Source organism: Solanum lycopersicum, chromosome 2, assembly GCF_036512215.1.
Source record: "Solanum lycopersicum chromosome 2, SLM_r2.1".
NCBI classification, from domain to species: Eukaryota; Viridiplantae; Streptophyta; class Magnoliopsida; order Solanales; family Solanaceae; genus Solanum; species Solanum lycopersicum.
This window is the reverse complement of record NC_090801.1, coordinates 56525486-56539382: the sequence shown is the minus strand read 5'-3', so window position 1 is coordinate 56539382 and position 13897 is coordinate 56525486. Positions and strand designations below refer to the sequence as shown.

The following is a 13897-nucleotide window of genomic DNA, read 5'->3' as shown; positions in this document are numbered from 1 at the left end:
CTTATATTGAGGACAATTAAAAACTCCGGAATAAGATTGTGAATCTTTTAATGAATCATATTAGCAAGAACTTGAACGATAAAAGCAAATAGAAATCCATGATTAAAAACACCATCATTTGGTCAGTAGAACAAAAAGGTTTTAACTTGTAATGAATCTCAACTTAACTCAACTAATGCACCAAAATTCCATAAATCTAAAGTGCTTCTCAATGCACATGACCAAACAAGTTACATGAACAAGTTGGGCTTAGTAGCCTTGTATGTGGTCTTGAGTTTCCTAGATGGTGGCCTGACTTTCTTGAACACCAAAGGGAACTTGATCTTGGAGTCATGGAACTGCTTTGTGCTCTCCCTCTTGCACAGTTTAGCTGGAATGGTTGCTGTCTTTATGATCTGAATGCAGTGATGGCGAACTCTGTGGCGAGAAGCCATCTCAGTGTACATCTGCTCCACACCACCATTCAATGTGGTGTCACGGTACTCCTTGTACATGTTGTGGTATCCCGTTCTACTTTGGTAACGGAGCCAAATACCATAATTCTTGATTGTTGTTGGGTTCTTCTCAAAAATCTAAAAAGTTGAACATAAAATCTTTACAGTTAGGAGGTTCCAACACAGAGACAAAAATATTGCTGAAATGAAATCTCCTAGTTTGATAGAACAGACATCACGAAAATGAGAAAAAATAAGGAAATCTTATAAAATCTCCACAAACAATACAGAAGCAACCAGAGATTAGTGCATGATGTAGTGCCACAATAACCAAAACACTAACGTCATACAAATTGTTGAAAGGAATTGGAGGGAAAATATTCTATTTGCAAAAATGAGCACAGATACCAGGAATGACTATCACTGGATTCATAAACAGGCAACAAAACTGGACACTTCCATGATTTAAACTAGCCGTTTTGATCTTGCTAGTGATTAATTATTTAATTGTTTATCGACAACCATGAAACTGAACATCTGCACAAAGAGCATCATTTCATGATTGCCAATAGACAAGACAACCAACAACAACAATAGAGCCTTAATCCAAAGCTAGCTGAACTAACTATATAAATCCCCGCTGATTTTGTTCCATCTGAACAAATTTACTTGCCTATTGAGTTATGTTCTCCAACAGTAAAGTTAGCTAGAATTGCTTCTAACAAACAAATCACTAGCAAGATCAAAAAGTCTCTAAGCAAAAATTGACCAGTGTACATTTTCAAAAAAAATAAAAATTGGACATAGGTACAACTAGACCTCAACTGCCATTAGATGGTACAGCCTCTATCAAAATTTTCTCTCCTAACAATTTGGCCAAGAGGGACAAATATTGTTCAAATTTGAACATTCTAACCAATTTTAAAAAAGAGGCTTCACCGAGATATTGCAGCAATTTCTAACATCACATCAATTTCCTGTTGCACAGTAAGACACCACTTCTTATCTCCTCTTTTAAACTTGGTGGAAAGCTGAGTTAAGTACTTGAGGGGGTTGTTGTTAACTGTTTGTATTATATGCATTAAGTTGTCATTAACTTTTTGTATCATATGCATTAAGTTGACAGGGTTTGAATGTGCTTCTTGTGTACAATAACAGCCCCGCAGAATTTTTCATACGATTTACATTACTTATTCAAAAGCGCAAATCAATTAGAACACCAATACGTAAAATAAAATAAACACTGAACAGCATGCACCAAAAATTGTTATCATTGAACTATTGATCATAAGACTTCTAATACATAATCTAAAAATGCACTCAGTCCAGATAAACTAGATAAATGAATCATGATCATACCTCATTAATAGCCAGCATCTGACCGTTGCTCTTCTTCACCTTCTTAAGCTTCCTCAAGAAATACCTTTTTTCAAACCAAATCAAACAAAACCCAGTTAGCATAAGCATAAACCAGCATAAATAAAGAAGAAGATCGATAGGGAAAAAGTTGTAAAATACCAGAATTTGGACTTAGCACGAACTTCATTTGTAGCCCACAACTTCATACGGTAAATCTTGGGATGCTCATCTGTTTCAGTGGGCAAAGCTCTCCCGACAACCTGGTACTGATGGAACTGCAATAACAACGAAAAAATAAACACCGTTGTTGATAAGATTCAAATAAAAATGGAAAGCCAGTGATAAAAGAAGAGTCTTTACCTTGTAAGTCACCATTTCGGCAAGGCTTTCTTTCCCTCTGCACTGCGTTTGCCGCCGAAGTGAGATTAATAAAGAGAAGAAGAAAGAGTTTTTTAAGTTATTACGAGCCCTAGCTCCTAATTTGGGCTAGATAGATAATTGGGGAGGCGGCCCATGTCTTAATGCTCCAATTCTAGTTTGTTTAGTGAAAATTACGCAATTAAGCAAACTTATACTATTTAATTACTTATTATAGTTATGATTTGTTGTAGTTAATGCTCTTATTTAATGTTATGTATTGATTACGTGGACTGACTCTGAGTTTATAATTAATCATGTTTGCATATGTATAATTCACCAAATATACAAATGCATATGTATAGTATACAATTATACATATACAATTCACCTCTCTCTCACTCTCTACCATCTCTCCTCCCTCTCCCAATCTCGCTTGCCCTACATATGTATAATATACAATTATATACCTATACAATTCACCTTTCTCCCACTCTCTGTCGTCTCTCGCTCACCAAACTGCTCTCTCTCCTAGTCTCGCTCGCCTCTCTCCTCCCTCTCCCACTCGCTTGCCATATATACAAATACATATGTATAATATACAATATCTAACTGATATACATGTACTATTCACCTTTCTCCCATTCTTTTTCCCCTCTCTCCTCTCTCTCCCAGTCTCGCTCGTCTCTCTCCTCCATATAACATGTAGCTACGAATTGTAAATTATCAAACTATAGCTATGGAGAGTAATTAGGCTATTTTTTAGTGGCTATACGTGAAAGTTCCTCAAAAGTTTATATACAAAAATAGTAGAACATATCCTTTAGGGCTTTAAGTTATCGAAACCCTTCAAAATTGTCCGCGCATATTCACTTAGACACTTTAACTAAAACTTGTACCCATTAAACATATTTTTAGGTGTCTAAGTAAATTATGCGGATAACTTTAAGAGATCATTAATGACTTAATGCAGCATAAGTTTATCTATTAGTAATCATAATCTAACCGAAGTCATGCCTCACAAGGCATAATCCATTTTATTCCAACAGAACTTATACCAAGAGATATTAATTCCCACGATATAACTTAGTTTCTTCTGAACTAATGCATCTAGGATAACCCAACTCCAAATGTATGCCAATAAGGACTCAAATTCTCTAAAACTTATGCTAAGTTAATTAATTACCACACAACTTATACCAAATTAAACAAAAATTCTCTAAACTTATATTGATGCGAATTAAAAACTCCGAAATAAGACAATAAAACCATCCAACCAATCATGTATGATTTTGATTATTTTTTACGAGCACTTACGTGTTACAATATCAATTAATAATCACATCGAGAATCAGTAAAGGAATCTTTCAATTTACAAAAAAAATCGAAATGAATTGGATAAACGTTGTATTAATCTATTTTATATTTAGATTTTAGAAATAAAAAGCATTATGAAATTTTAACCAACAAAATAGTTCATCTGGACGGACTCTCATGCATAACATGTATATCCAAAGAAGCCAAATTCTTAAAAAAAATGGTAAAGTCCCCACAATGGAGCTGAATATATTTCTGCACTTATATTTTGGGGAATTTTCAAAAAATATACATCACTATTTGAGCAAAACCAAGAAGTAGCATAAACATTACAAAGGAAAGTGCCTGTTTAGCATAAGAACCACCCAAGTCAATATTTGATATACATATTGAGAAAAGGATACATCTCACAAACAAAAACCAATTACTTAAGTTGCTCTATCCTTTCTCTCTTTCCCCCTTTTTCTATGGAGATCGCCACGATATGTTTAGATATTGCAGCCTAAATAGCCTCACCAGGAATGAGTTGCCTTTGTCACACCAAAAGTCACAGCAATCAAAGCAAGCATGGCCTGATTTACCGAACAAATAAACAGAGTCAGAGGCTGATATCGTAAGAGAAAAATTTGAGAAATTATGAAGTAATGAAGTGATGTGCTGATATTGTGCCTCTATTGGGTACTGCAGAAGAGGGTATTTTAACTGTAACACAAAAAGAGTATGATTGACACTACACAGTTACACAGATGACTTGAGTATTCCTCTGCAAGCAGAACAAGATTAGTGCGCAAGAGTACCAGTGCAGGATTTGCTTATTTGCTTGCATGGAAGGCTTTTATCTACCAGCTAAGAAGTTACTCCAATTCAAATTTAGAGGAATTAAAATGCACAATATTTGGATACAAATCCACGATCAGAATAAGAAGATTGAACAAGATTGAACACATGTACACAAGGACTTAAGCCCTAGCTTTCTGGAATATCAGTCACAGTCTGCACTAGAAGGAAAAGTAACATAAATACATAAAGCCAAGAACTCATGTAGCAGTCTGATAGGACTTTGGCTCTATTAAGAATAAAGGGTATTGTAGTATAATTTGTGAGAAATGCTTCCTCACAGACTCATAGGAATGACAATTTTGATGATTGGGTTAAACTGGCAGACCAGGAACATCAAACTTGACATGAAAAGGGGCTAAAAGCTATAGTGCCAAAAATAAAAAGGGCAGCTACAAGAAGTTGGTCTTAGAATTAATTATCCAAATGCAATCCATCTCTTAAACTAGTCTAATTTTCCATCCTTTTAGTGTTCCTCTAATATATGGTCATAGAAAAGCCAAGTTACAATATATGTTTAGGACTGCTCTTGCATAAGGTAAATATCAATAGAAAGGGATATCTAAGTGAAATGAAGTAATTTCCAAGATAAGGCGGGTAAGCACCCACAGGGTGGAACAAAATATAGTTATTCAATATCAAATCCACATACTCTAGAAGTACAAATCATCTATTCTTCTCAAAATTTATAGCTGCCCAAACCAATGTTATTACTCACACTATTCTATTTTATATGGACACATCTTTTGTTAGTTTGTAAAAGAAAGAATAACACCAATGTATATTTGCGAACTCTTCAACTTTTACATCAAATTTTACTCTTATGACATGCTTTTATATCCATAGAAGTGACAAAACATGTTAAAAACGATAAGTTCTAAGGGTACTTTTGCTATGTGCCAATAGTCTTTCCTTTACTCTGTAACCCATGAAACTGACTATTGTACCAACAACAATATTGCTCAACTCAACTCCTTGAAAAGCATATTATGCCCAAGAATTTTAGACAGAAGGGATATCATCAACCATACAATTGAAAAAAGAACAAAGCACTTAACAAACTATTGCTACTGCACATTATCCATCCCAAAAATGAGAGGACTTACTAGAAACATCTTTTGTCTAATTCACCCAAGCTGCAAGAATTAAATCTACAATTTCTATAGCATTCAAACTTCTCATTTAACCTTCCACTTCCAGTATACCCCAACAAAAGAAATAAGTGGTCCACACACTGCTTAAGTTTGTTCCTTATTTTCTTTTTCCGTTTCATCTCTTGGTAAGTGGTAATCTTATTTCTTCATAATCGTATTCATCCTTTTCTCTTTTTGTCAGACTATATAACTTTTGGAGAATATAACGGAGAGTCATAGCACATGTGAAAGGAATCCCAGTTTTAGGATCACTCATAATGCCAGTAGATAGAAATGAGAGCATACTTCTGACGTTAAGCCAGTATTACAAGTGTGAGGCTAACATAGTCAAGGCATATAAAGTATCTTCCACATAGTAATTTGAGAAAGACAAAGAGAGAAATTACCCCTAATGTGCATGCTATAAGGCCAGCCTTCTCTCTATAATCGATCCGTACACACAAAAGAAGAAAAGCTCCAACATACCAAGGTATGGTACCAAGAAAGAAACCAGAGATGAACCTTGCAAACAAAACAGAAAAAAATGAAAGTAAGCCAAAATTGAAAATCTTAATCACTCTTTACAGAAGTAATATTGAGTTTATGAAAATCTAGTCACTGAACCCCAAAAAGAGGTAAATCCAGTAGCAACTATGACATCACACTTTTTGAGACCGCTGAGTTGTTATTCCCGTGTGCCTTCACATTGTTTCCCCAATATCCAACTTAGCAGTCTTTATTTTAATATAAATAATACTCTAAAGACAATGAAAAAGCTCTAAAATAATAATGAAACCAGAGCATGATTACCTATATCATATTTTTTGCATAAAGCAAAATATTTACCAATCTGACCACAATATATAAAGAAAATTTAAAAATAAGGGCTCAAGAAAAGGCACAAGAATAGAAACATACAAGACCCAGCCGATCCCCACACCACAGCAAGGAAGACGGTGCTCCCTCATAGGTCTACCTTCAGCAACAGCATAACCTAAGGCATGGTGAAGAAACATAATGAACATGGTGTATATCATCTGACATTAAAATAATGTTTTGAACAATCAAATATTTTCAAACTACCAATTAGAGCAGAAAACATTTTGTTTTATTAACATTAACATAAGCAGCCAAGCACAACGCGCTGGACTGTACCAAAAAAGGTCACTTCCCAGCAACAAAAGTTGCCAATTACATAGTTATAACCCCTGTTCAAACTGAAGAAAATCTATGAAGTCATTCAAAAAATCTAGATTTCACACAGGAGTTGATTCATGCTACAGCTTGAATTTTTCTGGAGTATTTTGCTATATGGGATGTGCAGCTTTTAATGATTAGTAGAAATGGATATCATCACAAGACATATATCTTACATGCTTCTTTCATTATGTTTAAATCTTTGGATAGAGCTCACCACATTATACAAAATTCAGATGGCATTTTGATGAGTTCTAATTTAACAGCTATAATTTCTTCCCTACGCGTTCTCCATATTATCAATCCCCTAAATGTAATTCCTAAATGACAAGACCATACAACCATCCGATCATACACTATAAACAAAAAGATTATATACCCTGCATTCTGTCCCGAATTAACTTATTAGCACGCAAAAGCTGTACCTTAACGAATCCTGCTATATATACTTAATATAGCCTCTCTACTTCCCAATAAGGTTTGCATACACTATAGCCTCCCCAGATCTCAGTCATGGGATTAAGCTAGCTATGTTGTTGTTATTTTAAAAAAGACAGGATGAAAAGTTGAATTAATAATTCCCAAATTTTAACTTAATTGACGGAAACAAAAAGAATTCATCAAGAAGCGTAGAAAAAAGTAATCATAGAAGCGCCTGTAGATATATATAATTGTGGGAAAACACACCGTGAACAGTTTGATAACCCTGAGGATAGTATTGAGGAGGAGCGCCGGCGACACCAGGAGGAGGAACGGGCTGAGGAAAACCGAACACCGGGTGAGACTGTGGAGGAGGAGGCGGATGATTTGCTACTCCTTGAAATGTACCGTAGTAATAGTTTGCCGGCAAAGGTTCGCCGGTGGCCGAAGAGGCCATGTTCTTCCCCTCTTCTTTGCTCATACTTTCCCCCGACAGAGATCTAGTAACAGTTTAGCCTTACCGCGATTGATTCGAATAGTCGTATCGCTTTTGACGCCGATTGTCAGAATCAGATCGGCGCGGCTACGTGATCGGCGATTTCGCGGTCTTCGGTTTCTTTGGGGGTAATATGTGCTGCTGGCAATTTGATTTTCAGCTTGGCTTAGCTGGTAAGTTTTACGCCGACACGTGGATATAAAAAATTATTTTGGATAAAAGACCAAAATTTTAAGAAGAGAAAAAAATATATATTACGTATTCATGTCTTCGCCGTCCAACTTTTGGTCCAAATATGTCTTTGTGCTCGACATATTCAACTCATTTTTCATTTTCCATATGAAATTGCGATATCATTTTAACGTAACATTTATATGAAAATGAAAAGATATTCGGACTCTAAACACCTAATCCGATCCATAAATCAGCTCCTTCTAAATTCACTATCCGACCTATTTTTAATAATTTTATTTAATTTTTTATTATTACGTAAATTCCAAAAATGAATAATTAATTAATAAAACATAAAAAAAATATATATATAAAATTAACACAAAAAATTTACAAATAAATATAAAAGAGGTTTTAATACACACTCCCTGCCTTCCAAAGGTACCTAGAGGACGGGCCAGACGCAGCAGAGCGACGACCAGGGAGCGGGTTCCCCACTGGAAGGGGGACAGGAGACGGCCATCTCAAGGCACACTAAATAAGGGCAAGCTACAAGAAAAGATATCAGTATCATTTGAATGAGAAGATACATCCAGAGCAACTAAAGTCGAATTAGAATATAAGGCTACGAACCCACTATTGTTTAATCAAGTAGTACTAAAACAAAACAGTGTGCAATAGATCAACAAAGTAGTCAGATGAATTAAACTCATCTGCTTTTAATAGATGAACATCTGAGAGACCATGAACTTCATACACTGGGGATTTCCTTACTAAGTTTTTCATGTCATCTCCAAGGATAGCAAAAAGTGGCAGCAAAAACTTCTTTCATACAATCCTATTAACCCAGTTAGCCTGTTGTGGATCGTCGGTGGAAATGATCTTCAAATTTATGCCAGCCCTGCATTATCAAGAAAAAGAATGTAAGTCAGTTCTCCAAATGTCTAAAACAAAGTCCCAACCAACCAAGGAGAAAAGACAGTGGACATGCTCCGCTAATTGCTTAGAATTATGTAAACAAATCATAGAGCGCATACACGTGGAAGATTAAATCATAGTAAGTTTCACCAGGTGCCCGTAAGTATGCACAAAATGATAAACAACAACAACTCAAAGGAAGGATTTTTAATAATCAGAACAAAGCAAGCATAAAGTAACTTAAAATGTAATTGAGATTTCATCACCGCACTTTAGGAGGTTTTCACGGTGTTGTTTATCTCTAGCAGTTTCCTTCTCAACTGGTAGCATCTCTCTGATCAGAACTAGGCTCTCTGAATAGTTGAAAATCACGGATGAACCTCTCTTAGCGTTATCGATGCACAATTTTGCCTTAACAGAACTAGTCACCATATCAAAGAGTAACAACACACCATTTTCATCCTCAGCAAGAATGTCACCATTCCTCAAACAACCAATAAGTCTATCAAACCCCAACACCAGTCCAACAGTGCATTTCTTACTCCAACCATCTTCATCGTGCATTACCCAAACATCAATGTTATGTTTGACTGTTTTCGCCCAGATTAACATACCAACGGTGTCCTCCAAATTCACAAGCTGCCACTGAGTTCCCACTGTTATTCCTGGCATGGGTAACTTGTCAAATACTTTCCTATCCACATCAAAATACACCAACACATCACGTAACCCATACTTATCCTCCAGTAGAGCAGTCCAATAGGGTACCCCATTAATAATCACATTGCAACAGGGCCTAATAACTCTAAACCCCACCTCATTTTTCACCTGCTTCCAACAGAAACTCTTCATCGAGCACATTTCCACTTCAACCGGAACCCTAGATTCTTCCCTGAAACAAAAAAGACTTAAGATAATGAAATCATTCTCTTGTGAATCGTACGCCAACCCTATGGATACACCAGCGTGCACTCCCAATAGGGGTTTCTTCTTTGGAAGTTGCACCGTCCTAAACTTCCTCATCACTGGGTTCCAAAGAGTGATTAAATCACCCCAAGGTGGCTTACAAAGACAAACAATGCCACTGCATGAACCCACAACGACCATATTGTAATAGAAGAACGGAAAAGGGTTATCGAGTTCGGTAACTGATGATTCCGGCGAGTCGACTAGAGAGAGTACATGATCAGTGTACTTGACATGGAGGGTGTGTATAAGAATGGGTGAAAATGTGGGTTTCAAAGAAGAGGAACGGTGTAAATGGGTGTCTATGAAGTTGGGTTTGGAAATGAGGTTCCTCCATGGCTTGCAAACACACCTGAATCGTAAAAGGGTTTTGACAGGGAGACGAGAAAGGATGTTAGAGATGATTTCTCTTGGAAAAATGCAGTTGGATGTTGGGTCTGGAGGTTTGCTCTTTGTTTTCTTGGAATTCCCTTTTCCTTTCCCTTTCCTTTTCCCATTTCCTTTGCCTTTAGCTGCCATCTTTGCTACAAAGGTGAAGACGAAAGGTACTTGTGAAATGACAAAACACAATTTTGGGGATGCTGACAGCTTTAGTTTTGACTCTTGGAGGGAAAAAAGTTGGCCAATTAAAAATTGGGAAAAGGGTTAAAACATCCCCCAATTTTTTTATTAAAATAAGGAATAGAGTTTTTAAACTGTTAAACGAGGATAAATTTGGTGAAATTAGTAATTTGAGGGGTAAAATTAACTTTACTTTAACGGTGAGGGTAAATTTAAATAATAAATTAAAATTGGGGGTATTTTTGACCCTTTTCACTTAAAAATTTCCAAGCGTGATGGAACTGAAAATTATGACGTGGACGTGTACGCATACTAGATGGGATAAGATTAAAAATAATGACCCAGGAGATAAGTATGAGTGATTTTCGTGGCGAATAAAATAAAGATAATCAGGCCGAAACAATTTGAAATGTGAAAAGGCTCCATTATAGAGTGATTCAAGTTGGCGATAGTAGGTTCGAGGGGTTGAGACATATAGAAAAAGTATTGACCATATGTGATTTGAAACTAGATATAACATCTTCAGACTCGGGAGGATAGAGCCCCATATATATGAGGATTTAGAGACCACTAACTTAGAAAAGGAAGTTAGGGGCAATTTGGTAGAAAAATTAACAGTGCACGGATTAATAATACATGAATTAATGGTGCATGCATGTATGATGTATTTTTTATCAAGTGTTTGGTTTATTACTTTTGATCCTAACTTGTGTTGTGGATTAAAACTCTACAAAAAGTTTATTTTCAATTATACTCTTGCATATATATTTTTATGGCCTTCTAAATAGTTAATACAACAATTTTGTTGTCATATTTGTTATTTTCTCACTTGAATTATTTGAGAGTAAACATTGTTATATTAAAAAATTAATCACTTAAAAATGTTTATTTTCAATTTAAAATAAATTGACCATCTACTTTAAAATCGAAAAGACGATAAACAATAGTAAAATCGAATGAATGATCTACATTTATATATAAAAGTTGCACGTTGTAGTTCTAATATGTAAGAAATTTATAAAATGTTTAAAATACAAACAATTAAAAAGCGGATACAAACCAACAAATAATATATTCAATTAAGATCACAAACGTTATATGGTGATATATTTGACTTTTCAATTAGTAAATGTTAAACAACTCACATTGTAAATATTATATTGCAATTATTTACTAATTAACAAACAACTCTTCCTAAATAATAATATTTGTAAGCAAATTTATTATAATAAATTTACTCCCACAAATATAAAACATAAAATTAAAAAAATAAATAAAATGATTTGAGGGATAACTTTGTCTTTATATAGATAATCTCATGATATTAAATTCAATATATTATTAATATCATCACACAAAAGGTATTAGTAAATAATAATACCTTTTTTTAACCATGTAAGGTGGATTATTAATCTAATAAATATTATTTGAGTTGAAAGCCTTTTTCAAAACTTTTCAATTTGTAAAGTAAAAGTAAGATTTTGGTACGTTTAATCCACATTGTTTTTCACTCATCAAGTATTTATTTAGTCATTTAGGTCAGTAAAATTTAAATAATGGATGATAATTAATTTTTTAAAATAAAGTTAAGACATTAAGAATAACGAAATATCTAATTCGTGCAATTTCTTATACTAAACTAATATTATTGAATATTTTCAAATAAAATCGATAGCAGGGGACAAGGCAATGACGATTCACTCGTCCATTTTCCTAAACCAGGTTTTTCAGGATATTGGTTGTGACGGTTGTTAAATTAAAATAATGTTATGATGTCCTATTTTATTTAATACTTTAGATTAAAACATTTGATATAAAGTTTGGTATCGTAACAATAATTTCGGTTAAAATTGAAATATTTTTTGACTTTTTTTCCGATTTTGATGAACCAAAACAAGTAGGATAAGAAAAAAAATGGGAAATGAAAATGTTTAGAGACTCGACAAGCATTTGTTTAATGATGTCGTTCAGATAATATAAATGAAAGTGCTTGCGAAACATTAGGACGGAGAAACCATTTATATATATAGAAGATGTATTCCTAGAGCATTATGCTTGTTATCTTTTAGGTCATTCAGAGCAAAACAGAATCAGATTCTGTTGTAAGCTCATCAAATAGATATAGAATATGATCTGATATGTCTAGTTTAGTACATTACCAAGAACGCTGCCTTTTGTTATATAATATGTATACGATATGGTGGAAGAATCCATATTAATTTACAGGTATCCGATACCACAAATGATATGAAATGCAAAAAGTAATTTCCTTTTAGGCGATGGAAGGTGTATTTTCTTTCTCGGCTGGTTTATCGCATTTTATTTGCTATATGCATACAACCTCCACCTAAGGGAACTCAAGAAAAAACAAGTGCTTAAATGAAAACATACTGGTCCTTTAGAAAGAATTCGATGGAGAGAAACCATTCTTTCCAGTACCATCCAAAGGCCTTCCATGTATTTGGTCCTCGACACATTTCTTCTCCCGGATGGAGAGAACTCATCAGCTCTAGTTGGTTAGTTTCCGTTTATCATTTCATGTCTTCATTGAGATTTCAATTCCTTAAACAACATAAAATTTGCAGGAAGAACGAAAGCTACAAAAGAGCAGTGATGGCCTGTTTTGTACAATCAGCATACTTGCTTGAACTTGACAGACAAGAAAATAGGTACGGCGTAGAAACTGCCCTTGCACCACAGTGGTGGACACCCTTTAAGTACAAATTGGTTGAACCCCTTGTAGATGAAAGAGATGGTTCGATATTTGCTGCGATTTTGGAATGGGATCAAGCAGCAGCCCTTGCTGATTTTATACCAGTAAGACCAACTGGTGCACCAAAAGTGGTATTAGCTATCAGAGGAACACTCTTGAAGAACCCCACAATAAGGAGAGACGTCGAGGATGATCTACGTTACTTAGCATGGGAAAGTCTCAGAGGATCCTTCAGATTCGAAAGACTATTATCGGCTCTAAAATCAATCATCTTCAACCAGCAAGGGAGCAAAAATGTGTCCATCACAGGGCACTCATTAGGAGCTGGTTTTGCTCTCGAGGTATACAAGACGTTAGCTGCTGAAGGAACTTATGTAGAAGCACATCTTTTCAATCCACCATCTGTTTCATTGGCCATGAGTTATAGAATCTTGAGTGGAAAAGCTGGATTTGTGTGGAAAAGGTTCAAATCAATGCTTCCTTCTAACTCAGAGTATCAAAGCAAGAGCATCGCGGAGGGTGCAGCTGAATCTACAGAATCAAGAATCACTTCAGAGCTTAAGCAAATGCTGCCTATGCCTCATTTGTATGTTAACACAAGTGACTACATATGCTGCTACTACAATTATTCAGATGGAGTACAAAACAGTAGTTTCAACATTGGTAATAAAGAGAGAGAAGTAAAACCTGGTGGAAATGCGCTAACCGGTGTAAAGCTTTTTGTGGTGTCAAAGGCAAAGCAGAGGTTTCTTGAGGCACATAGGCTTAAACAATGGTGGTCTGATGACTTGGAACTCCAAATGGCTCTCAATAACAGCATGCTAATAAGTAGGAAGCTCAACTCCTTGTACACCATTCAACCTCCAAAACAAACTCAAGGCTAGCTTCAAGTTTACTTGAATTTGGACTGGTAAAAAGATTGAAATTTCAAAACAAAAGATTGTAAGGCTTGAGATTCTGCATTTCACTTATGAATGAATTGAGTTACCTAGCTCTTACATAAAACATTTAGCTTGCT

At 35.1% G+C, this 13897-nt stretch overlaps 4 protein-coding genes across 5 annotated transcripts; 1 reads left to right on the top strand and 3 right to left on the bottom strand.

The window, feature by feature from the left end:
• Window positions 1-31: 31 nt before the first annotated feature.
• On the bottom strand, window positions 32-2306 carry LOC104645891 (large ribosomal subunit protein eL20y). Its single transcript, XM_010318629.4, has 4 exons — window positions 2154-2306; window positions 1953-2068; window positions 1794-1857; window positions 32-572 (listed from the first exon to the last, which is right to left on the bottom strand). Exons 1-4 carry the CDS (start codon window positions 2166-2168, stop codon window positions 231-233), a joined length of 537 nt encoding a protein of 178 aa, XP_010316931.1. The 5' UTR covers window positions 2169-2306; the 3' UTR covers window positions 32-230.
• A 1399-nt stretch (window positions 2307-3705) lies between these two features.
• On the bottom strand, window positions 3706-7721 carry LOC101244447 (60S ribosomal protein L18a-like protein). Its single transcript, NM_001326352.1, has 4 exons — window positions 7322-7721; window positions 6356-6431; window positions 5845-5959; window positions 3706-4039 (listed from the first exon to the last, which is right to left on the bottom strand). Exons 1-4 carry the CDS (start codon window positions 7533-7535, stop codon window positions 3980-3982), a joined length of 465 nt encoding a protein of 154 aa, NP_001313281.1. The 5' UTR covers window positions 7536-7721; the 3' UTR covers window positions 3706-3979.
• Window positions 7722-8060: 339 nt separating this feature from the next.
• LOC101261582 (F-box/kelch-repeat protein At3g23880-like) lies at window positions 8061-11434 on the bottom strand. Of its 2 annotated transcripts, XR_011215023.1 has the most exons (3): window positions 8911-11434; window positions 8496-8622; window positions 8061-8270 (listed from the first exon to the last, which is right to left on the bottom strand). XR_011215023.1 is itself a non-coding variant. In XM_004233826.5 (2 exons), the coding sequence occupies exons 1-2, from the start codon at window positions 10122-10124 to the stop codon at window positions 8550-8552; spliced, it is 1287 nt and encodes a 428-aa protein (XP_004233874.2). In that variant the 5' UTR covers window positions 10125-11434; the 3' UTR covers window positions 8061-8549. The 2 variants fall into 2 exon arrangements, 1 of the variants encoding a protein (XP_004233874.2); XM_004233826.5 differs by having other exon boundaries at window positions 8061-8622.
• A 943-nt stretch (window positions 11435-12377) lies between these two features.
• On the top strand, window positions 12378-13884 carry LOC101261884 (GDSL esterase/lipase At4g10955-like). The gene is made up of 2 exons (XM_004233827.5): window positions 12378-12682; window positions 12752-13884. The coding sequence occupies exons 1-2, from the start codon at window positions 12546-12548 to the stop codon at window positions 13761-13763; spliced, it is 1149 nt and encodes a 382-aa protein (XP_004233875.2). The 5' UTR covers window positions 12378-12545; the 3' UTR covers window positions 13764-13884.
• Window positions 13885-13897: the final 13 nt, after the last annotated feature.